The 26,164-nt window shown below is 42.6% G+C and overlaps 1 protein-coding gene across 1 annotated transcript; it reads left to right on the top strand.

Moving 5' to 3' along the window:
- The first annotated feature begins 4,628 nt into the window (after nt 1–4,628).
- Nucleotides 4,629–23,897, top strand: CAV1 (caveolin 1). The gene is made up of 3 exons (XM_082310090.1): nt 4,629–4,812; nt 5,598–5,762; nt 21,543–23,897. Exons 1-3 carry the CDS (start codon nt 4,783–4,785, stop codon nt 21,882–21,884), a joined length of 537 nt encoding a protein of 178 aa, XP_082166216.1. The 5' UTR covers nt 4,629–4,782; the 3' UTR covers nt 21,885–23,897.
- Nucleotides 23,898–26,164: the final 2,267 nt, after the last annotated feature.

The raw sequence follows: 26,164 nt of genomic DNA on the forward strand, positions 1-26,164 counted from the left end.
CTTGCTCTGAATCATCCTCCAGAGAAGACTCTCTGCACTGATTAATGCAAAATGTTTGGCTTGGCTTGGCTTAGCTCCTTTCGTCTGCTACATAAAAAGTTATATTTGCTGCAGAAATTGGGCAGGCCTATGGAAGCAACTAGAGCTTCATGTAAGTAGTGGGGCAGGTTCTTCCCTACACACTTCTCTCACAACTTGAGGCCAGGTGCGACTGTCACCTGTGTTAGGTGTTCAGTTTTGTCTGTTGTCTGGCTTCCCCCTCCAACTGCAAAGGAAAGAAGGAAAGAAGGACCCCTTCACAAGGCACTGAATCAGATCCTACTTTAGACACTTAAATGGAGATGAATGTAGAGATTCACAGTTTTATTTCAAACTTCAAGGAAAGCTTTTCTATTTTTCCAACTGCCTCAGTTTAATATGAGCTGCTTTTTCACCCCATGTACGTACCTCACCTTACTTTTTACTTTACACTATCACAGCTATCACAATGCTACAACTATAAGCTAGGATTGGCCATAAAATGCTTAGCAAAGCTCGGTGACAAAAAGTCCCATCCTACATAAGCCTCAAGGAGTGGGTGTTTAAGTCCCATTAATGAGACGTTCTCACAGTCTGATATTTCTATAAGACACCTGAACAGTTAATAATATGCTAGAACTGGCAGAATGGTACAGAACAATGTTGACATTGATCAGCATTCATGGTCCAGCTCAGTATTTGTCAAGGAATTTGATATTGAAAAGGGTTGAGAAAAGAGTGACTTGATTTGCGCAAGGTCTGGCAGAATTAAAGCTTTCAATCTGTTTGCCTCTGCAGCCAAGATGGTTACAAGCTATCTTGATTGAGACCTACAGGGACTAGCTCTGATAAGAGGTGTACACACCTACCGCAGGATTGAGAGTCAGGCATTTAAATCCAAAATTGTAATCCCTGCCCAGATGCCACCCAACCAGGAACATGTCTAAACTCAGAAGGCACCTCCCTTTCGCATAACCTCCCCTCAGTACCTACAGTCCTACTTTGGTCATGCCCAGAACTGCCCTTGTCTGAGCAACTTGGCGTCTTACTCGCATCTAAGCCCAGTCAGAATCGCAAAAGAAGGGAAGAGATTGCCTTGGACCCCTCAAAATACACTTACTGCACATCAGCAGAATAGAGCACTTCCCAAAATACACTTTCCCAGGAGTGAGTCCAAATGCATTAGTGCACCTCAGACAGGCAAAAATTGATTTTTGGGTCTCTCAGGTGTTGGATTACTTCTTCTAGCCCTCAGGCTATTGTGAAATGTGTTATGGCAGCAGTGCTTCCATACAAAAGGAAATCACTCCTAGCTAGAGGTCATGACAAAGAAGGAATGCGAGGGGATCTCACCATCTCTCCTGCTATGACTACTCCTTTGACGCAAGGAACAGGCCAAATAACAAACACATACATGAAAGTGTGGTCCTATATACTGGCGGTGAGGGGAACCCATCTCAGCGGAAAAGTTCTGATCCAGTGACTTATAATTTAAAATACAGAAATTCTCCAGAGACTGAGGACAGGATGACTACCATGAATCCTCCAGGACTACAAGTCTGTAAATCATGGAATGAGCAAAACATTGGCCTGCATGTTAAACCCATCCCAATGCTTGTTATCACACAGCAAGGTGAGGACAGTAGCATGGCTGATAAAAGCTCACTACCAACAGTTCTGGCAGCTCAGGCTTTCATCCAGCAAAACATCAAAAAATGCACATAAAAGGATGCGCTTAAGCTGTTGAACAGAAGACACTAACAAAAGCAATGATCTGCCTCTCCTAAACCTCAGGTTTTTAAGTGCTCTGCATAAGGGAGGCTGCTTGCGGACAGCCTCTGTTATCTGAAAGCCTCGCTGCTGTTGAAACTATACATAAAGAATACAGTTTCCCAGGGCTGATTCTGATCTTGCTGACATTGGCATATATCAAGAGTATTGCTAATACCATAACTGGAATAATTACACAAGTTTTAAAAAAAAAAGGGGGGGGGGGGAGAGAGGAGGAGTGGAGGGAGAGGGAGTGTTTGATACCAGACAAAGACACTCAGTGAGCAGTCATGCACATTCAGTTCAGTTTAATGACTCATTTTCTGACACTTTTTTGAGGAATTTTGTCCAATCCTTTTTTTTTTTTTTTTTTTTTGTACTGGCTTCTGGGAAGAAATGTTTTCTACTCATATCAAAACCTTTCCTCTTCTCCAAACGGAAAGAACAGCTCATACCTTGCACATACTTTGCTCCATGTTTAGAACAAGTTCTCAATTAAGGTAATCCTGAGGTTTGAAAGTTCAGTTAAAGCAAGACTTTGGAGCACAAAAATCTTTTTATAATTATGCATGAAATACCTACAGCTGATACGATGAAGAAGAAAGGCAGTGAGGTCACCAGCCAAAGTAGCATATATTCCTGTTCAACAGCTGACCTGGGCTACTAAAGACACAGCAAAGCTCAATGAGAAGACAGTTTGGGTGGCATTTCCAAGGCCAGCTTGGGTGTCTACAACCCCTGGCAATTTTAGGCTACCTCTGGAAAATCCATTCACAGTAAAGGAGAGGGGACCATAACCTTTGCACTTTCAGAAGATTCCTGCAAGCCTTTACCAGGGCCTTTCCAGCAGAGCTATACTATTCTTCTGTATGTAATGGGAGCTCCTTGCAGAACTCCTGCGCTCATCCATGCCAGGTATCCGAGTGTTAAGGTCGTGGGCACTTCTCAGACAGCAGTGCTAGAGGCAATGGGCCATGGCTCTATCCCTATCCATCTCTGCAGATGTAACTTCCTCACTCTTACGACTTGGTAGCACCCGTGCCATTTTCTCTGTAGGCTGTCTTCTTGGTATTTAAGCACAAGTGAGCACTTCTGAAGTTCATCAGATGTGATGGTTCATTTCAGCTATATAAGCAGCCTATTCTGGGATTCATCTCATAAAGTTTATAAATTATGCCAGCTTCCAATATTCTTCTAGCTGCAGTAGTGTTGCATGATTCTTTTCAAGGGGGCAGTGGTTCCGCAGAAACCACTCCAGGACCAATTCAGCATTTCAAATTAAAAAGTATCTCTCTTTTTTTTTTTTAGTCATCCTTCAGATATGCAGTAAGAGTGAAGGATGGGTCAAAATCTTCTGACTGATGTGCAGGACACTGACTAATTGAAAAACTTTCCTAAGTATGAAAACAAAGAACTGTCTTGTGGGTTTTTTTTCAGATGGGTTGAAAAATTTCAGAGACTATGTCCTTCAATTCTCCCATTTGACCCTATGCACACACTGAAATGCTTGGACAGTCGAAGATATTTTACTGATGCCCTAAGTGAATTATTGCGTCAATAAAAAAGTTACTTTTAAAAATTACAACTAACTTGGAAAGTTGGAAAACATCCATCCAAAGCATTTGTTCTAAAGTTTATGAGCAATATAAACTCGTAAAGAAAGTCCACTGCTAACTGATGACCGTATCAGTAATACGTGTCCATGTGGACTGCATTTTCAACAGGTGCAGTTATTTACATCTGTGGAGCCTACATCCATCATAGCCAGTGGCTTTTTTGAGGTCATTTGTCTGTTGAATTGCCAAAGCCAAATATACTGCACTTAAGAATTTTCTACTTCTGTTGCTGCAACTCTGTGCTAAATGGCATAACACTAAGGTCACTGTTTTTCTGTTCTTATAAATCTTTCACCGTGGTCTGATTTCCTAACAGAAAACTGATAGCTGCAAACACACAAAAAAAAAAAAAAAATAGGGCAAAATATAGGTCATGAAAGATGGTTCAGGTTAGGGTTGCAATGGCACTATGCATCTATGTTTATAGATATCTTTATAGATGTTTATAAACATCGATGCATAGTACCATTGCAACCCTAACATGAAGCATTTTGAATACAGTGACGAATCCTTACAGCTTTTACACCAACATATGCCCCTGAGCTTACAAAAGACCCTGAGAACAGAGGATGGCAAAACGTCAGTGTCCCACCATGCCTCTTGAAAAGTCAATCCCAGTGGTTAACATGCATGGCAGACATGCATGGGTCAGTCTCCTCCCGGGAAAAATATAGCACAGTTAAAGTGCAGGACTGTTAAATATTTGCATAGTTTTGAAATGAACCAGTTGAGAAAATGTCTTTTTCTTCATCCCAAGGATGTCCAAGTTTCCACAATTGTTCCTGGGGCAGCGATGACTATGTGTAAACTACTGTCAATGCCGGGGGGGAGGGAGCCCTACAAACGCCTCGCTCGCTCTGGACGTGAAACACAACTAAAGTTTTCCATCTCCTCATTGCTGCCTTGCCCCCCCTTGCCCTCCCTCCTCCTCGTCCCCGTCCCCCGTCGCCCCCCCCCCCCCCCCGCTCGGGAGGCTCTGCCGCACGCAGGCACCGTGGACCCCGCAGCGCAGCGGCCGGGAGCTGCTGCCGGGCCAGGGAGGGCAGCGCGGAGGGGACCCTGTCCTTGTCGTGGCCCTGTCCCCGCGCGTTGTAGCCCAAGCATCCGCGACCGGGTCCGCCCGCTTCCAGGTTGCCGGGGCAGGGCTGCTTTCCCCTCCCACCCCCGGCGGCTCCCAGCCGCGTTGCGATGTGCCGGGCCCTACCGCGGCTTGTCATCCCGAAGGCAGGGAGCAGCCCCTGGCCGGCGGCCAGCCGTCTCCCTCGCAGCTACCTCCCCCTGGCCGGCCGCTCGGCAGAGCGGGATCCTCCTGCCTCCGGTCCCACAAGTTATAGCGCAGAGAAACCCGCGGCAGAGCCGCCAGCCAGCCCGGGGCAGCATGTCCGGTACCAAATACGTAGACTCAGAGGTAGGACCGCCGGTAACACGGAGCCGGGACGCTGCCCCGCCGCCGAGTACCTGCCGCGGCTCGGCCCCCCGCAGCGCCCCGGCCCGGCAGAGGAGCGGGCAGCGGGGGCGGCCCGGCGGCGGACCCGGCGGGGAGGGCGGGCAGCCGGGCACCTGCGGGCAGGGACGGCGGGGCAGGGGGACGCGGGGTCCGCGTCCCCTGCGGCCGGGACGGGGCCGCGGTGAGGGCGCTGTGGTGGCGGCCGTAGGGTGAGGGCGGGCTACGGAGGGCGCTACGGCGAGGGCGCCGGGGCGAAGGGGGCACGGTGGTGGCGGTGTAGCGAGGGTGGTGTAAGTGAGGACAGTGCGGCGAGGGCAGCGTGAGGAGGTCGGTGTGGGGAGGGCGCAGCCGCGGCCCCCGCGGGCAGCGCCGGGAGCGGCCGGGGCTCCCCGCGATGCGCCCTCCCCGCGTAGGGGCGGCTGCGCTCCGCCCTGGGGCAACGCGGCGGGGAGCGGGGCCGGGCGCGGACGGTGCGGGGCGCGGGGCCGGGGACGCCTGGCGGCGGGAGCGGGAGCCGGAGGCAGCGCCCTGCCCGGTACCGCGGGGGTGTGGTGTGCGCCCCGCGGCCGCGGTTAAATAGCCGGGGCGAGAGCCGCCCCGCAGCGAGGCTCCCGCCGCTCCGCGCTCCCCGCGGGACCCGGGGCCGCCTCCCCCAGCCCGCCCTCCTGCGCGGCGCTGCCCTGCCCTGCCCTGCCCTGCCCTCCGCGGCTCGGCTCTCCCCTCCCGCCCGCTCTCCCTCTCCGCAGGGCTTTCTGTACACGGCGCCCATCAGGGAGCAGGGCAACATCTACAAGCCCAACAACAAGATGATGGCAGATGAGCTGAGCGAAAAGGCGGTGCACGACGTGCACACCAAAGAGATCGACCTCGTCAACCGGGACCCCAAGCACCTCAACGACGACGTGGTCAAGGTGAGGGGGCCAAGGCGGGATGGGGCGAGGGGTGATGCCAGTCGAGGGCAGCTGCCTGTCCCGCCGCGGCGGGGTACACGGGCACTGCCAGGGCGACAGCAGCCCGCGGACCGCTTCCCTCCACCTGCTGCAAGAGGGGAAGGGCCGGGGCGGGCGGGGGTCGCGATTTATTTATCTTTTTTTTTTTAAAAAAGAAAAGGGAGAGGGTACAGGAGAGAGGCGGGCAGCGGGCCAGGGCAGCTCCTTGCAGAGGCGGGTCGCGCTGCAGCGCGGCGGGGCTGCATCCCCCCTCGGGCTGCCCGTGCTCTCCCGGGGGCCGGGGCTCTGCGGGGCTCCGTCCCGCCGGGGCGGGGGCTTGCGGCAGCCCTCCGGGGCAAGGGCCGCCCCAGCGCCGGGCTCCTGCAGCTGTGTGCCGGCAGGTCAGTCCTGCAGCCGGGATGTCCCGCCCGGCACCGGGGGAAAATGTTACGTGACCTGATGTTACACCCGCAGAGGGATTTTCCTTCCCTCGGGCACGTATAGAGGCAGGGCGGGGAGGTGGCACCAAAGCAGTGCAGTCTGAGCTAGCTGCGCTGCTGGGCACGGCCTGCGGGACAGATTAGCCTCCCCAAGCCAAGTGGGTGCAAAATCAGAGGTCCTGGTGCTCGTTTGGATTTGTTTCCTTGTTTTGTTTTCCTTGGTGTTTTTCCATCCCTCAAGAAATGATAAATGGAAACAAGCTAAGCAAAATCTGACTGTGCCCTTGTCTAGATTTTTTTTGTTTGGGTTTTTAATTCAGAGTTTGACTGTTTCGACAAATCAGATTTTTGCTTGAAGTCACTTTCGCCAGAAATATCATAGAGATTATATTTCTCTTAGCAGAAAAGTTTTATACTATGCATGTGAAAATTGAGGATGCTGTCATCTGGACTTGTCAGAACCTAGGAAAAACGGGAGTTGCCCAGCCGTAGTGGGTGACTAAGCCACTAACTGGCTTATTTAGTGTCCAGCAGAGTCCAAGTGTGTGCAGTTCACCATGTTTGTTGGTCAGGAAGACCCGTTATTGAAAAAGAGATTGTTTCCAGAGAATCAAAAGGTTGGACTCTGGTTCCTGAATGTTTGTCAGTAAAATGATTCATGCTATGTGCAGACAATATAGCAAGGTCCCAAGTAACCTCAAATTCCACTGACTTCAACACAATTTGAAGGTGATGAATAGGACTAGCCATCGTGCTGGATCAACGCTAAGAATTATCCTTCAGAGCAGGCTATATCTTTAAGGAGCCATTGTCAGCTTTGCGATCTAGAAAGAAAAGGCATAAAGTTTTTATTTGTTTAGAACAAATTATCTGTATACCTAATGGCACCAAACTTCCATTAAAATGGATGATGTTAAAAAGGAGAGAGCAATTCTTTTTTTTTTCTACCCACGGAGGAGCAGCTGAATAGACAGGGAATGCAAGAACTGAAGAATGAGAGTGCATCATGGCTTATTGCGTACATCAACAGAAGAAGTCCCCAAAGCAACCAAACCTTCTGAGGATGAGTCATAGCCCCCAAGCAAGTCGGAATCCGGGTGTCCACAAACTTAGCTAGGGAAAGAAAGATCCTGCTGGGAAAAGAGGGAGACCACTGACGGAAAAAACTCCTAACGGACTTAAAAGAAGCTGAAGCGTACAAAGCCCATCCTGCCCTCGCTGCCTCCCACAGGGGCAATGATTAAGAAAATTTGTTACGTCCAATCATCCAAAAGAAAGTTGAAAAGTAAGAATTATAGGAATGGAAAAACCAAGCTTTTCAGTTTGTCCTTTCGAAATAATTGTGGACCAACACATTCATTGAAAACCAGCAAACAGCCAGAATAGCAGTTCCGCCTCTGTGTCAGCAAGGGAGCTGGTAGTGCACGTAGTCACATCAAGACAGAGGAATGTATCAAAATGAATTTGATGTTAACCAGGCAGGATCCATTTTGCATCATAAAACCAGCAGCATTTGTAAAAACTGTGGGCATAGTAAAGCAACATTTTTCTGTCTTGTTACAAGGATAAATAAGAATTGCTTTGATTTTTGTAAGTATTTCATGGATAGGTCCAACCTGAAAAGTAGAGAGAGGAATTTTGCCACAATTTGGGTTTATTTGGACACTGCTTTCAGGTTCAGCTTGTTAGAAGTAGCCATAAAGTTCAGACCCAGTACCTAAGAAACAGGCTCAAATTGGGGTAAAGATGTACAGATTCAGTTACTGCCTTAGCTGTCAGTCTGTGGTCCCCTTACATTGTGTATCTGCCTTTACTTCAGATGTAAATCATCCAGGCAGAGTGTAAAATATACGCTTGTATAACAGAAGGAGTCCCCAGCCTCAGTCAGGTACTGAAAGAGAAAAAAAAAAAATTCTGTGGTATTGTAAGCCAGAAGTATGGTTCAGGCTTAGCTCAATTTTATTTAGAGCAGTTGCATTTTTCTAGATTCAGAACCTTCTGCTTTTTACCCAGCGTTTAGTGCATTTCTTGCCACTTGACTATGAGACACAATAGCATGGAAACTGGGGACAAATCAGTCAGCCATGAAATAGAAATGATTAGACAGAGAACGAGGAATCTGCTCTGTAAGCAGCTCTCTAAAAGGCCTCAGTGTTGTGTGCATTCAAATACTTCCCATAGCACATTTTAAAAATAACCCTTGCTTGTGAGAAGCAGGAGACAAGTTCCCTTGATGTGCAACACAAAGCATCTGCACAGCTTCCTCTGCAGCAGATGGATGGTGCAGGCAGCAGTAGGGTAGGGATCCAGGCAAGAGGGAGAGACCCAGTCAAGATCCTTTTATAAAAGCTAGACACATGCAGCAGCTTTATACCAAAGTTATCGGTGACCTTGGCTTTGCTTAGGGTTTATCTTTACATTAGCTATCAACTGGAAGCTAAGTGCTATGAAGTTTCCAGAAAATTGGGGTGAACGACTGGATTTCTGTTTAGAGAGGGATGGAAATGAGGCCTTACCAAACCTGAGGTCCGCAGGCAACGGAGTTGGCAGCTCTGTGCTGGAGGAAGCATGATCTAGTGAAATCATCAGAATTTCCTTCCTGTTCCAATTCCTTCAGCAGGGAGCGGAAAGGAAGGAGTTTCTTCCTCATACGACTGCCCTCGTGTGTCACCTCGGCAGGGGGAGAACGTGCCACAGTGGTCCCAAGCCTTGAGGCATGGGCTTGCAAAGTTGGCTAGTCACGCAGGAGGCAAGGAGGGAATCTAGCGAGGGAGAAACAGCCTCTGTGCACTTGGGAGCTCTCTGGGAGTCAGTCTGGTGATTATACAGCTATTTTGCCTCACAGTTGTATCTATTTCATACATCCTTCACTGGGTGATTCTACTCTTGGACATGTGTCCCACAGTTTTTATTTATATGTGATGAGATGCAACAAACAGGATAGAAAGCCGATCGTTTTTTTTCTCTCATTCATTCCCCAATGATGCAGGATTCACATGAAGGCGCCTGAAGTTCAGCCCTTGCTCTTCCTGTTTCCCAACACAATATTTGTGTTTTCCAGAGTATGGCTAAATTACAGCCTTCCAACTCTTTGGAGTTCAAAGTTTTTCAAAGTATCTGTGGTCAAGTCTCCACAAAGTTTACTGAATTTGGAAGAAGCAGAGGCGGGAAACAGGGCTCCTGCAGCTTGCACTTCTCAGTACTTCCTTGCTCAGGATGGGGATGGACCTTGCAGCCAACCCTACAAAGTCTACTCCTTTGGGACTAGCAAGGACCAAATGCGCAGTCACATCTGCAGCCAGATTACAGTTTTTTCCTATGGTGGTGTGCCAGGAAGAAAGGCTTGTGCCTGGTCTACCATCCAGAACATAATTATTTTTTTGTTTTAAACAAGTGGTGTCTATCTGCTGTTGCGTAAGAGTCCTTTTCTCTCTGGAAAAAAATTCCAGTACTTGGCTACAGATGTAAGGATGCAGAGTTTTTGTACCAAGTTTTAAACAGTTATGTATTCGTGCCTTCCACTTGAAGCTAATGCAGTTAAAGGCAATTCAGCTCACTGCAAGGAAAAGTCTGGAATTTTTAGTCAGATGTTGACAAATACCGTAACACCCTTACACAGGCATTAGGGAGGAAAGTATTACTCAGCCATTTTAAAGCCATTTACAGTTTCTGATGCTTTCTAATAAAAAGAGAGATTTTTTAAAAAGCAGTTTGCCATTTTATTTAAACTTTCACAATTACGGTCCCTCCCTGTTCCGCTGAGCATGGTGTAAGATGCACAGAGAGATGCACCTCCCATCTCCACACCTGAGAACCTCCTGGAAGGAAAGCAGGCATCATCCCCTGCTCTTTCTGGATGGGAGGGCTAAGGCGTTGAGGGCTGTCACTCCGATGTGACAGCAGGAGTCAACCTGGGAGGAACAGGGTTCTGCTCTTCAACATGGTAAAATGAGAGAAAAGCAGAGCTCAGTCAGGTGCTTTTTCTGAAACAAGGAATTAAATTAAATTTAATGCCAATCACCTTTCTTTGTTTTCAGGTATTGTTAAAAGTCCCATGAAAATAGATACATACATTTAAATATCTCAATATAAATATATAAATATATAAATATATAAATATATAAATATATAAATATAAATATATAAATATATAAATGTGTGTGTGTATGTTCTAATCCAAGCTCGTCATCTGGGCTCTTGCTGTTGGCAGTGATGGAAGTTAGATGCCTCTGGAGGCAGATTCACATCACGGAGTTTAGGCCTAACCATAGGACGGGACAAACGGTGCTCTCAAAGAGCGTATTTCTTTCCATTAATGATACACATAGCTTAGACATGGCACCTTACTTTTACACATCTTCATTTAAAGGAACTGGTTCTGAAACTTTCTGTCATATTAATGTCCAGCTGTGGGATTTAGATTTAAAATTCAAGAATATTCAAATGTTTGACTTTGGCTATCCACATGATACAATTCTGTTTCAAATACTTCTTCCAAGGCTAGTCTAGGAGTGAGAGATTAAAAACTCGAGTCATTATGAATGCCAGCTTATACAAGGACTGAGCAAGGTCTTAGAGTTCTGAAAAACGGGTTTCTTGCACATTAATTAGGAGTTCCCAGACATGGTATTTTTGAATGTCCATAAGATTACAGATAATGGCATTTGTTCTAATGAAAGGTTCTTTCTCAAAGAAATGTGTTTGCTTTTAAGGTCATAGTATTATTAAAGCCTTATGCACTACCTTTTTGCTTAGCATGATGAACGTGACTTATAACTCCATAAGAAAATGTTCATTTGGTGGCCATGGGGACAGAGCCAACGATTCAGCATGGATATTCCTTTTGTTAGAATTTATTGGACATTATCTCAGATTCAGAGGAGACAAATACTTTTTGTTTCTGATAAACCCAACAGAATTCAGATTATACATTAGAAAATTTTAAGAAGAATTTGAATTAATTTTAGAATTTTTAGCCCACTATATGCATAGAAATACCATCTTCTGTTGCAGAGAGTATGAATGTCTAAAACAAAAAAAATATTGAAATCCACAACTTTCTGGAGGGAAGAGGGAAAATGTGTCTATTAGAGTGGTCTGCTCATGAGGTCCCCAGTGAGAATTTGATCTTTGCTGTATTTCAGGCAACAGAGAGAACAAAATACAAATGAACTTGGATGATTCTGTAAAACTTATGATCTGTGGAAAACCAAAGAGAGATATAGTTCTAAACTAAGATAAGTTTATATTTCCCACAGCTCTGAAATACCCTTGTAATAAACAGACAGCCAGATGAAATCTACATTGGCAATTGATTTTTTGAGCTTTTTGATCCAGAACTACCATCTCTCTTTTCTTTTCCAGACAAACAACAGTAATAAAAACCATCTTGGACTAAAAATGATTTGTTATTTTGAAGATAAAAAAGAAGTTATGCCATTTACTTTAATTTGATTTATTGGGGAGGCAGGTTTAACTCTGCTAGTCCCTTTATATTTTTCTAGCAGATTTCTTATGAAAACGTCTTTTGATAATTTCAAAACAGACTTTGAATTTTATGCAATATCATTCTCGTCAGAAATTATGTCATCAGATTAGCATTCAAAAGGACAAATAGTTTCAGTACCACTATCCCCACTCTAATGAGCACATTAATTGATAAAACTTGCACCCGATTTTATTCAAGGGAGTCAAGGAGCTGTGGTATACATGTTAGTAGGGCTGTACAAGGATGGGGTTTGTCCATAGTCTTCTATTTATCTGACCCATGTACTTTATTTTCAAATAAATGGGAACTGATAAATTCAGCTTCGTAGATAAGAAGTGAGAAGATACTCTCACAGCTGAAGGTGAAAGCATCACATTCCCTGTCCAGATTCCCACTGTGCTGAATTTATACTCACAGTTTCAAAAAAGCCTAAGGGAGTCTCACAGATGGATTGCAACACTTCCTCTGCCAGCTTTGAAATCCCTTCTAAGAATTCAAACAAATACTATAAAAACACATTCAGTTCTCCTTCAAGATCAGGTTAATATCTCCTGTTGACCTCAGCCGTAAAGTCTCCTATCGTTTTATGCAGTCCATGTTCATATATCTCTATTCGAGTGGAGTTTAAGACAAGACCAGAACTGTAGATCAATGTCTTAATTTTTATGAAATATTAAAGAAGTAGTTACCTCATATTTAAGGATCAGTAACTTAAGATCTTCCATAAGAAAGACAACCTTCCAACAGAAGAAATGCAGAGGCAATTTTTTTTTAAAGGAACAGAGAGGCAGCTGGGCATCACTGCACACTCACTGTCAGCAATAAGCATAGTCAGGTAGAAATGAGGGAAAAGGTGAGAACAAGTTATACAGATTTGCTAAAAAGTATGGCAGCAGTTAACAGGAATGTGTTTGTGGGTAGTATACCTAGCTAAGAGTCTCCTCTCCTTAGACTCCCTTTACAAATGATAGAAAAAAAGCAGAATTCCAGATCTAACGCATCCTCCAAAGGTGCCTGTCTCTCTCCACGTGCTACTAAAGAGTCCAAGTTCACTGTATTTCCATTTCCCATTAGTGCCTAAATTTAGGAGGGATGAAGCTAGAGCAAGTTCTAAAAAGTTATACTTAATAGCAGTTTATTACCTTAATAACAGGTCTGTAAACCTGCATTGAAGGCAATGTAATAATATAACATAAATATAATATATTTATATATATAAAATATAATATAAAAATATAATATAAAAATGCTTGCAGTCTATCTTTACTTTTATTAATGTTTCTGGATTCTGGTTAACTCCAGACCCCACTGGAATCATTAAAAGAATTCCCATTATCTCTAGTGTAGTCAAAACTTCACTCTGGTGTTCATGTTGATGAATCTGCCTCTTTAAACATACAGACAGACACATGCGGGTGCACATACACACAGACGTATCAGACTTCTTTGCTAAAATAGCTGTATCAAACAAGAAACTGTCGAACATGAAACAAACAATAAAATGAAGAAAGCTTCTTAAGAGCTTCTCTTTGGGAAAACTGCAATAACCTCCCAGCAGCCCAGTTTCCAAGGAGGAAAACAGCCACTTTATTTTCTGCCTGCTTATTCTGACAGCATCAACGTCTTTTTGCAAGGAACTGGCTGACATGATATCCCCACCTGCACAGGAAGTTTAGCTGTGTTTCAGAGGAGTGCAGATGTCTCCTTGAAGCTGCTAGTCTTTCCTTCTGCTGGGCTGTATTGAGACAGGACAGGCAAGTGCTTCAGGAAGAGATATCTGGAGAATGGCTGGTTGCTACAGTGCTGACCCATTGGCATCAGTCACATTTTTCTCACGAGTACTTCCGCACATTTTGATGAGCCTGCCCATCTGATAAAGCAAAGCCCATCACCAGGGCTTTTCTGGTACGTAATCAGTAATTCAGCATGGGCAGGCAGCAGGAGGTTGTTCTCTCAGTAATTAGTAGCGAATTATTTTTTTGCTATTTTCATTGATTTTCAGTTTGTGAAATGGCGATCTGCGGTCACAACCTTTTTTCTAATTCATGACAATATTTAAAATTGTTCACAATCCATTTGAATATTTGTTCCTTGTGTGGTAGGGGTCACTCTGACTGGACTGGTTTTCTTCTCTGGCTAGAAGAGTGTAGTCCTTCAACTCTATTCTCCAACATGAATATCCTTGTTTGTTAAAGCATTGTTTGGTTTTCTGGCATACTCTGTAGTATTCAGGAAAGAGTCACTATTTCCATCAAGAGATGTGCCAGCAGAACTCTCTTTTCTTGCCATATTACGGAAAGCAGGCACAGGCGGACAGGGAATGTAAGGCAAATCCATTGATCAGTTTGAACAAGTAACTGGAGTGGAACAGTTCTCCTTGCTTGTTTAGGATTTTATTCACCTTGGAATTATTTGTTTGTCATTTTTCTGCATTTAGCCAGTTTTACACAAAAACTATGGTCCTAGCCATCTGTGCTCATGGCATCTCTGGTTTTGTACAAAGGAATGAGTGTTGTGCCTGCTGATCTGGCCAGTCCCCACAACGGCAGGGTGCTCTGAAGACAGAGTTCGAGGTTGACAGGCAGAGCCTAATCTTGCTGCGAGGCAGCCTGAGGAGCCCCTCTATGTGGAGAGGCTCTTGGGGTTCCCTTGTTAGATGCTTGCCACCATACCAAGACTTAAGGTGATTTCTTGTCTTGTGCTGGAACTTACCTCATCTCCAGACACTGCTGGATATTCGTGTTTTGTAGTCACCCACGCTGTAGCCTGAGGCTCATATAAATACTCTGGAATAGAATGAGGTTTGCCTTTATAACACACCTGACAGCACCTAACATTTGCTGTTGAAAACAATGACTAGTGAGGAAGTAGAACATCTAGGCATCATGAAGCTGTATGTTTTCAGAAACAAAGTACCAGCTTCTCTACATAACTGCAGGTAAATGTTTGCCAGGTGCAGATTGCACAGCGCTCGTAAAAGGGGGAACAATTTTTTAGAGTAGAAACAAATGAAGACACTGTTCAAGTTCCTGTAATCTCATGCAACTAAGGCGTGGATGTACATCCTCAGGGAGAGCGTTCGACCGCTTTGCAAAGCTGGCAGCCAAGCATCCTCCTGTTCCTCTTTCATGTACCCTTGCAGCCATGAAGTGCTACCATGTGCTACACCCTACACCTTCAAAATAGTGAAGTCTCCTGGTGTCTGGGAGGTGAGGGAAAGGACAAGAGCTGCTTTACCCCTATAAGTCCCAACCCCTCCCATGTTCTTTCCCTTGGATTCAGTAGAAACAACCTAATATGCTTTTTCATCATTTTCTGTGGTTTCATCATTTTCATCACATAAACTGTGGTAGTGGTCAGGAAGACAAGCACCAGCAGATGTGGAAATGTGGTATTTCAGTGGGTCGAGGAAACATTTAGATGTTTAGCTGATATCACTGATCTAACAGAATGGTGGTGAGCTTATTGCTTAGGGTTTTTTTGCTTCTGTTGTGATGCCTTTGTTTCCCAAGCACTGTAGCTGTCAATTTTTTAAGTTTCAAATAGCATGTGGAAGTACAAAAACTAATAATGATCTCATATGCTCATGCATTTTCTGATTTTTAATAACATATACCACAGCCTTCTTTGAAGTTAGTTAGTGCTGCACTTGTCCTGAACATCACCTCCCAAATGTGACTTGTGATCTTTTGTACATTTTCTTCTGATGAATGTTTCTTGAAATGACATTGAATGCATTGGGAAATTTTACAAATTGCACTTATCACAACAGAAAAAAAGATCATATCTGCTTTTTTCTATACGTCTGTTTCAAGTCTTGTAGGGACGCAATATAATCTGGTGAAACAATACTCCACTTACAGTCTTGGTATCAGGGAAAAACCTCTTTAAAAACAGCACTGGGTAAGCAATAAAGAGAGTTCCCATACTCTGTGCTAAAAATGTAAAGAAAACTAGCTTGTGACTCCTTCTTGTATAAATATATAGTCAGACTTGACTATAGCCTGGTCTGGCAGAGCACGTAAGGATATTGGCATCAGTGGAACAGTTCACATTTTTCAGGTTGTGTGCATATTTAAGTGGTTTGCTTGATTGGAGATATTACTGATCCATCAGGAGAGATCCAGTAAGGATCTGAGCATCTTTTCCCTGACTCCAAAAGGTATTGATGGCACTCAGAAATGTAGGCATCCTTAGTGCTTGTTTGGGTTCCTCCTCAGCGGAGTAGCGGTGGTGCCTGTCTATGCGAACTGCATGCTGTGAGCACAGGAGCAGCACACAGCTGCCACACATGAAGATTTGAATAATTATAGTTGCAATCACAGAAAAGTAGATTAGGTCAAAGCCCCCATAAAATGCTGATGGCCTTAATAATTTTTTCCTGATAGAACCAGCACAGTATATTTTTCTATGTAATGGATATTACATACCCCAAAGAACAAACTTTTGAGGAGAAGCATGCTGGCAAGTAAGCAATTTGACGTTGGCATTTAACACACCTTTCCAGCCTGCCAGGTTTTGATACATAGGGACTGAACTTGCAAGGTCAACAGGTCAACTATTTTCATATATAAAGCTTATATTCTTGAGTCAGCTGGGGTTTTTTTTAGAAAAAACAGTAACTTCACACTGCTAAGCTTTTTTAATTAATAGGCTTTTTTATTTAAACAGACTTTGAAAAAAGAAGACAAATTCCCCATACCATTTCCTTTTCTTGTAAATAAATCTCTTTTAGAATCAAAGCAGGTTCCTTAATTTCCTGATAAAAGTTTAATAAACATATGGAGAGCAAAAGAAGCTGCAGTAATTCTCATAGCAGAATCAGACAAAAGCTTCAAGCAATGTAAAAACTGGCCTTACCAAACTGAATAGTAGGAAACAAAGAATAGCTGAAGTCAGGAAGTGTATTGTAGGCATGGAACAGGAGTTGATAGTGTTTAATAGCTCTGGCTGAAACAGAAGGCTGTAGTGAGTTATTAGCATCCTTTAGAGGGTCAAAGCAAATTTCCTTTGCTTCTCTCCTTGTTACAAGTGGACGTGCCTGTATTTTTATTAGCTTGGCAAATAACTTGCCATGATTTCACAGGACACCCTGACAACTCCAGAGGAACAAACTGCACACTGAACATGCAATCTACTGAACAAGACCTGTGCCTAACCTAAGCATGCCTTTATGTAGATAAAACAGAGTTCTTCACAGCTCTACGTGCATGTGATGCTTTGGCAAAAGCAGCCTTGAGAACAATACCCTAAAAAAGGTATCTTATCCTTGTAAGCCAGTTAGGTTCATTCCCAGAAATTAAGAGTGTCTTTCTTCCCTAGGGTCATATTTCTGGCCACTTCTCTTTCTCCTGTCAGTCCTATTTTTACTTTACTTAGTTCAGTTGGACTCCCGTTATCAGTCTGATGACACTCACCATCACTGAGTGCTGCTGAACTGAAAGCCAGAGGAGAGTAACAGGAGAGACTGACGAGTGAGTAATCCAAGGGATGTAAATGTAACCCATAGCAAGGCAAAATGCATCCAGTCACCTATTCCTCCTGCTGCCTGTGGAGGACTGATCCCTGTGAGTGAAAAACAGGATCTTTCATGGGAGTGGTTCAGTGCAGGAAGAATCTGGGTGATATCTCAGTTCCTGCAGCGTAAGGACTTATCTCTACTGCCTGAACAGTGAAATAAATACAGCGTTTCCCAGCTAGTGGATCTGTACGTGATCTGTTAGCAGCTGAGAAGTAGAAGAGCCCAGATTACCTCAACTCTTTGCCTGTCTTTATTTAGACTGCACACTGCTGCGGGTTAAGTCTGGTTTTGGACAGCATGGCAGATGTTCGCGTTCCAGTCGTAGCTGGACTCTCTTGACATGTACATAATTTCATAACATTCTTATGACTTTTAGGGATATAACATCTTCATTTTAACTCTGTATTCATCTGAGAGTTTTTAGAGTTGCCAGGCTGTTTTTCTGTCTTTTCACTCTCAAGTTCAGTTTGGTATCTCCCTTATTCAAAGTGGAGCAATGTGGAACATGGGATGTGAGGAATAACAAAATGGGAAAGATATGGTAGTGAGACATCAGCTATGGTTCCTATAGCATGATCTATTCAGCTTCTGTGCATTGGTAGAAACATTCTGAGAGCTATTAAGATGACTCCAAGAAAGTAACCTCTTTGCAATTGTTGGTGGCATGAATACACCGCTATTATCGTCTCACAGACAGATTGATTCCTGAGTACTTTTAGGACAACTGTGTATGACTTGAGCTGGGAAATCCTGGCCAAAGATATATCATAAATGTTCTAATATTAGCATAATCTCCTGGAATGAGGACAGGGCTGTCCATCTGGAAATGTTATATGGCATGATTCTTCTGTCAGCTCCCCATGGACATCTTGGAGCACACGACAGGCTAAACAATGTAGTTACTGAGAATCACGATTACAGAAAGTTTACTATTTGACTTGAAAACCAGTGAGTTTACTGGCTTCCATTTTTCAGTAAAGCATTCATTATAATGAATTATTTTGAAAATAATTAAATTATGGGCCAGTCTTACTATTTATTTTAAAAGTTCTAGAAAATTCACGTTAACCTATGGTTTCTTTTTGCATGCCAAAAATATGTTTTGCTGACAAAAATAGGTCCCACTTAGCTAAATTAAAGATGTAACCATGAAAAGGCTGATGGAGCTCAAAGCAAACTTGCTTTCCTGCTGAGATTTAATATTTCCCTTATCAACCAGTTTAAAAAAAATACCAGATAGACTCCTCCACAACTGAACTGAATAAAAAGACTTTAGGCCTGACCCCGAACAGTCCTCAATGCATTGAACTGCTGTATGGTGCCTGTGTGCGCAGACTGGCTCTGCCAAGGATGACAACATCAGCTGGTGGGAAGCACGCAATAAATTGCCAGAAGTTTTAGAATAAGAGGGCTATGCTCAACCATGTAGTCTTTGTACAGTATCATTTTTTGAGAAGCAGCTTTTTTTTTTTTTTTTCTGTAATCATTTTGGGTTTTGCCATCATCTGCATATCTTTATTATCTGATTTCAAAGCAAGTGTTGATAGTAAGCCAAGAATACCCATTCACTTTGAAAATGAGCTACCATGGGATATGGGCTACAAGGAAAGGCTTGATTTTGAGTAGCTGCAGAAACAGATAATATAAGCATGCTTGCTTCTGTATTCCAAAAAGAAAATATACTTGCCCCATAAACTCAGGCATATATTTTTCCAACACATTAGTCAGTTGAATAAGATTGATTTCAGTGAACAATATGCAGATCTTGAAATCTTCTTAATATTTTTTGTGTGCATAGATACAAGTCAATTAGATGTCATCATCAGGAGATATTATTGACTTCCCAATGTATACATCTACAACCTTTTCTTCTTTCTTTCCTCATCCAGTCCTAAAATCCCATGACTGATACAAGGACATCTGATTGCTTCATTTGGTAAAAAGATCATAATACATCCAGGAAAGTTTCTTGTTCTGTCTTACCAGACTGCAGCTAGCTTTTAATGACTGATTCATGTAATTATTTTGTGGCCAAGGTACTTCATAAAGCTAATTTTTTGTCAGTTGTTTAGTCCCCAGACATGAACTTTTATATCTAATAACCCCATAATGAACATAGAAAGCACATTGTTGCCTGTGGTGCCTTTCCCAGAATTAGAGTTATTTCCACCAGAGCTTCAACGTTGTACCCACCGAAATTACAGAGCGCAAATAATTTCCAATTTCCTGTGAACTCAGCAGTGAATGTAGTGTACTTTCTATGCTGTCTTTAGACACTGATTTCAAGGAAACTGTTTTCTAAGATTTGTACCAAAAATTCATGCGCACAACCTATAAAAGCAGAGGTTATTTCATACCCATAGAACTATTGCAGAAGAGCGCCATGACTCAAACTTTTTTCATTTTCTCTTTTTGTAGCTATTATTTAAAATTATGCTGTTCAGTTTCAGAAAGTCCAAACAGACTTTCAGCTCTGCACATCTTTACGGACAAGCACACAGCACTGAGGTGTGTTCCTTGGTTTCTGCGGAGACAGAGCTTCAACCTAAATGCTACCTTTAGATGTGATGGTGATGATGATGATGATGAATTCCCATCCCAAAGAATCATAGATCACTCTCAGATCACTAGAGCCTAGTTCAGAGTAGCAGATAAAGAGAAGGTTTATGGTTTGTATTATATGATGTCTAGAGAGAAGCACTGGCAGAGAGTGGTGGTGGCATGGCACAGGGCAGTCAGAGTGATGTTTAGGCCCAGCAATATGTTGAATTAAGCCAGCTAGATGTTAGGCATTCAAGATATTTGATGTCGCAGCTGATTCAGAAATTTCAAAATTATCTTTTTTTCTTGAAGAAACTGGGAAGTCCAGTGGTTTTATAGTATTTTTCCCTTTGTAGTCAGTTGGTAACTTCTGTTTGGAGGTGACTGAAGACTCAACAGGAGAGAGGGAGGACTTCTTTCCAATTTTTATGTATATTTTAGATTAAAAGAGGTGATTGTAAGCGTTTTCCTACAGTATAAGCAATACTTATACTGAATGTATGTATATTCACCTCCTTCCAGCATGCTAAGGTACTGTTGCCTGAGTTTCTGAGGCTGGCCCATATCATGCTTACCCTGCTCCTGTAAATCTTCACTTAGGGCAGCATCATCATCTCACTTTGGGATCCAGTCCTAGGAATGCAATTTCTTTTTTCCTTTCATCTGATTTAAACAGTCATTTAGTTTCTTGCAGAGGAATAGTGTTGTGATGTTCTTCTTCCTGTTGAATGCAGTTCCTATACAATTGGTTGTGCTAACTAAATTAAATATCCTGTATTGTGGGTTATATCAAACACATGTTTGTGTGACATGGAGCTGAACCATCATCATAATTCTGTTAATTTTCTAATAGAAATGTTATGACAATTAAGCTTCCTGAATAGCTCAGTATTTCAACAGAGAGTGGTAAAATATGCCTGTTGGAATGCACTGCTTCCTTAGGTGACTTTTTGAACGATTTATGAATAGTCAAAACTATGAAGTATGTGGAAGAGTGTGTTCCTTCTAAATATTAATATGTTAGCCTGGCCGTGTCTTTCATGAAGAGAGTATTATCACATAAACAGGATAGGCTCTCTAATGTGAAGAGCCTCCTTATGTTTAGTAAGATGGAAGAGCTCCCTAACCCTTTCAAACTAAGGAGGAGCTCCACCTGATGCAGATCTAAATCCAGCATTTTATTTTTCAGTCTACTAACAACTATCTATGCCTGTTTCAAAGTATATATTTAAATAGCTAGCCTCACCATTTATTCACTGTCAAAATTCAGCAATGCTATACAAGGAAAGATGGGATAATTCAGACAAATAAAACACATTTTATTGATGCATGCCTGAGGTGTGTAAAAAGTCAAAGTAGTGACTGCATTTATTCCATTTGTAAAGATGCGAAATGGTTAAGTTAGGCAATGAAAGTGTGATGATTCTGTTCACCTGGTTTGTCCCTTAAGTAGACTTCAAGGGCACTCCAAACCCTCAGGGCTGTGGGAGATGAGGAAAATGTATTGTGGATGGTTCATCTCCATCTAGAAGTTAGATGTCTAATTTTGAGCTAATCACCAAAGCTCCATGATAGTTACTAGAAAAAGATAGTAGCTGAAATGATTCATGGCTTAAATGATGTGTTAAAATGGGTCGCATCATGTTGGGGTGTAGGAGGTATGTGCTTCGGTATTTTGTTGCAGGGGACCATTGCTCTCCAGGAAAGCAGTTTCTGGAATCCACCCTTGATGTGAACATCTGACTGACCTGACTTTGTGTTCTTTGCTGCAGATTGATTTTGAAGATGTGATTGCTGAGCCAGAGGGAACACACAGCTTTGATGGGATTTGGAAGGCCAGTTTTACCACCTTCACTGTAACGAAATACTGGTTTTATCGTTTACTGTCAGCTATCTTTGGCATCCCTATGGCTCTCATCTGGGGTATCTACTTTGCCATTTTGTCATTCCTGCACATCTGGGCGGTGGTGCCGTGCATAAGGAGCTACCTGATTGAGATCCAGTGCATTAGCCGTGTCTATTCGATCTGCATCCACACGTTCTGCGACCCACTGTTTGAGGCCATAGGCAAAATGTTCAGCAGCATCCGAGCCACAGTACGGAAAGAGATTTGAGGGACATTTCAAGGAGAGCCATCAGCCTAGGAAGGGGGTGGGGGTTTTGTGTTGTTTGGAGTGTTTTGGTGCCAGTTTTGTGTTTCCCAAAGCAACATACAGCAACTGATGGTGGATATACTGGCCCAAAACAAAGAATCACTTGCTCAGTTTCTTTTTCTACTGTTTATTCTTACTGGACTACTTGCTGCTTTTTTGTTTTTTTCCCCCTTCATTCTGCATTTCAAACTAACCTTAAATGGCTATTCTTCCATGCCAGCTGTATATCATTTTGCTGGCTGTTCAATTCAGAGACTGAAGTGTTGTTGGATGCCTTTTTAGCTCACCCTTCATTCCTTGTGAGATAAATCCACAGTGATACTGAAGAACGTCAAAAATGCTTTCCAACACTACAAAGCCATTCATTTTATTGTGGCCAAAGAGTGCAGTGCTATTGCAGCAGAATGAACGTGACCAGCTGGCAGGTTTTAGCAGAATGTTCTTTTCAATTGGATTGTCAGTTGACTGCAGCTATTTACAGTCATGGTCAGATATGATGCACTATGAATAAATTAGTTAAGTAAACAAATTACTGAACTAATATATGTCCCAAAAATCTAACACTTTATCAGGTTGGAGACATTGACACGTGAAAGCTTTTCATGTGCATAAAAAGGTTCGGTCAGTGCCTTTCTGTCTCATTCTCTCTTGGAAGTTTGCATCCAGTTGTTTCTCAGCCTTTGCTAGGATTGCAGAAGCAACCTGCAGTTGAGAACTAAAACTGGTCATTATGGAAATGTTTTCCTGACTGTGACTTATGACACATCCCTTAGAGAGCATTTAGGTGCTTATCTCATAGGCTGCTTCTTTTTTGCAAAGTATTCATATAAATACGTATCGCAGGTATGCCAGAGATAGCCCTGAGTTACAAGAAAAATGAAGGTGTGCCAAATGCAAGCCACATGAGGCCAAGGAGGAGCTGCCCCTGAGAGAACCTTTTCTATCAGCTTTCAAAGCTTCCCTAGCAGCAGAAGTCTGCACGCCTCTAGCACGCAGATTATTTTCAGGAGAATTGACGCTTTGCTGAGTCTAAACTAACCCATCATGAGAGATGGTTTAGAAACTTCACATTTGTGGGTTGGTTTGTTCGTTTTTAGCTGAGCTGCAACATCAGGAAGTCTTGAACGGAGGGTGTTGTGTGAAACTACCGTGTTGCAAAGTGCAAGGCTTAGAAAGCAAAGCCTTTGCGACATGTTCTGATGCTGTGACCTGCAGGAGCTTTTTGCCCTCGTGATAGTACTGTGTTCAGAGATGCTCTCTGCATCCTCATACAGTTTGCGTGAAGCATTTGTAAAAATAGTTGTAAGGCTAATCAGCTTTATTGTAAACCAGCCTGGGGCCTGAGCCTGCTCCAGTTGGGATCTCCAGCAAACCAGTTCTTGACCTCAGAGAGTGCAAGATTTGGCCCTTGGGATGAGCATGGAGCTGTCTGGTACACCTACAGCTTTTTTTATTTAGCGCTGATATTTCACATATTGCTTTACTTAACACGGGAGTGCCTTCGGTTCAATTTCTGCCAAAGCATTGAGAACTTTAGGAAATGCTGCATTTTTTAATGGGGGTGGGGGGAGGAGGGAAGAGGGGAGAGGGTGCACAAAGAAATTACAAAGCTATTAACTACTATTGTTTGCATTTAAAACAGACACTGGTATGGATATAGTTTTATGTTTTTCTATGTACATAATGAAGAGTGTACTATTATAGTTTTTTTCAGTATTAAAAACAAATGAGATTGTAAACAAGAAATATTTTATCTTTTTATGAGGAAAATCACTCTGAAGAAAACCTTCTTGATTTACCATATAAACTGTATATCCTGAAAGATGTCTGTTCACTTAGAGTTATTAGTCCCTAATCCAAATACATTGCTGATCCAAGACATTTACATTGTTATACGCTTACAGATATAACTGACACTTTTTTTTTAATTCTGCATGTACATTAAAGACTACAATAAAAAGATGCTTAATGGTAGCTCCTGTCTGACTTCTTTTTCCTTGAAAGTCATGTGAACAAATCTCATGTTATTAGGAAGAAAAGCCCAATATTTCTTGATAAATAAACAGAAAACGATGTCATTTGTTTCTCAAGAAAGTACGTGCAAAACCATCTCGATTTGTGGTTCAGGATCTGACTCAGGAAGGTTCTTTGCAACAAAAAAATGACATTTTTTCCCCAAGTAAATATTTTCTGCTGCTAAATAAGTAGGCAGTAGGACTAGTGAATACAGTATTGAATAGGGAGCCTAAGGTTGTTTAAATGCTTGGTGTTCCTCAGTTTCCCTACATTTCAAACTAGGATAATGATGTTTACTTGTAGACAGTTTTAATGTCCGAGAAACAGAATGATATCATAATATAATGAGTAGTTTATAGTTCATTTTATGTAAAAGATTTTGGCCATCCAAAATTCAGTCCTGGATTGTCCTGATGATGGCTCTTCAGTTAAAATTGTTTAAAGCTTTCTTTTTCAGTCCAGTGGAAACAGGATTGTTCCTAATAAAAGCTCATTAACCTAAGCATTTAATGTATGGAAGTAGGGGAATGACAGCTTTTATCCAGCCGTGTATAGACCTAACTTGTGACAGGACGGTTCTTTTCTATGGGGCTGTTGCACAAGACCTGTCACACTGTTAAACTAGTACACAAAAGTCCAACAAAACAGGCTATTACATTTTGGCTAAATCTATTAACCATGTTTTAATGTTCAAATGGCAGATACCAGCTTAAGGTAGTCTGTCATATGTTTTCCAATAACAGAATGGTGTATTTAATGGTAGTTAATAGTCTAATGGTAGAAAACAGTATGTTGAATTGGACTATGTGAGAAAATTTAAAATGTTTTAAAAGGTAAAAGGGACATTGTAATGTGAAAGTAAAGCAAATGAGCCTTCTGGTATTCAAAAACATCTTGCTTTTGCAAAGAAAGAGCCTGATGATAGATTCAGCCACATCTCTTCATCCTAACCATTTCTAATGTCACATCTCCAAGATTCTTCATGGAAGAGATGTGCAGATTCCCCCTACGATTGCACTGTCCCTGGCGCTTTGCTGGGTAGTGGTCGCAGGGCTGTGCTGTGGGTGAACCTCATACCCATGTTCCTGCCAGGCCTCAAAGCAATAACACTCATAATCAATACCACAGTCACGATACACCCTATAGCAAGATCCAGGTTTGTCTACTAGTCGACTAGGCATTAGCTGTTAGACAATGGCATCAGGTAGTCTCCTATCATGGCTGTAAATGTGGTGTAGACAGTCTTTTACACTACTAGATATGAAAGTCAGTGTCAAGCTGCCTCAGGACCTGTGGGTTCAGGTGGGCTCAACACCACTTTTTTCTCCTACCAGAAAACTTCCTTGGCTGTCGTTGGTCACTCTTCTCATCCTCTGAGTCACCAGTTCGTAAATTGTGGACGCTCCAGTTAAAACCAGCTGGAGCACCCAAGTTTTGAGAAATAAGAGAGTGTGAACTGCTTGGTTGTGTGGTTGATCCCTCTGAATTTGATTGTTTAAGAATAAACTAAATATACAGAATATTTTTTTGAAATATATTAATTGGAATGAAGTTGCAACAAGATATAATGACAAACCATAGGCTTTTATTAGTGATGGAGCATTTCCATAGTTGCACCCAAGCTACCTTTTGACCCTCTCTTAGGTTAAACTAGAACTGTTCTCTGTTCACTTGTTTGCTTTCATTGCCTTGTGCATCTGCTGCATCCTCCTCCTTTTTTTCCTCATCTCCTGACTAGGGGGAAAGAGGCACAGAATAGAAGTCTTTGCTGAGCTAGCCACTTTTGCTATCTTCATTTGTGTCTTAAAAAACCTTAACTCTTTCACTTTGGGTTATCTGACACTGGGACACCATGTGATACAGGTTATGTTATTTCTATCTTGCTTTCTTCTGTGTAATTTTTCATTAAAATTTCAATTGTATAGTACAACTAGCACATCCTGTCTTCAAGATGCTTTTCTCTATTATGGCCTTCTGGAGGCACAGTGGTAAAATGCTGTACATTTGATAACTATGACAATATATAAATGCACAGTATTCTCACTAGATTTGTAACTGCTTTTACTAAGAATGGCAAAAGTGGGAAGAGAGAGATTAAACCCAATACAAGCCTGTGTCCTCCCTCACAGTCAAGGCACGTTTTAGTGTTGATTGAAGACACAATCCACAAAAGGCCCTAGGCTCAATGCCAGTAGGTAATTTGCTTTTGTTCTGAGAACTTGAAT

This window comes from Platalea leucorodia (assembly GCF_965183815.1).
Source record: "Platalea leucorodia genome assembly, chromosome: 4".
Taxonomy (NCBI): domain Eukaryota; kingdom Metazoa; phylum Chordata; class Aves; order Pelecaniformes; family Threskiornithidae; genus Platalea; species Platalea leucorodia.

What these genes read in the sequence shown, in the direction of transcription:
- CAV1 (XM_082310090.1), top strand. Translation starts at nt 4,783, where the DNA reads ATGTCCGGTACCAAATACGTAGACTCAGAG. An exon ending in CCAAATACGTAGACTCAGAG is followed by an intron (nt 4,813 to 5,597) that starts GTAGGACCGCCG and finishes CCCTCTCCGCAG; the next exon opens with GGCTTTCTGTACACGGCGCC. An exon ending in TCAACGACGACGTGGTCAAG is followed by an intron (nt 5,763 to 21,542) that starts GTGAGGGGGCCA and finishes TCTTTGCTGCAG; the next exon opens with ATTGATTTTGAAGATGTGAT.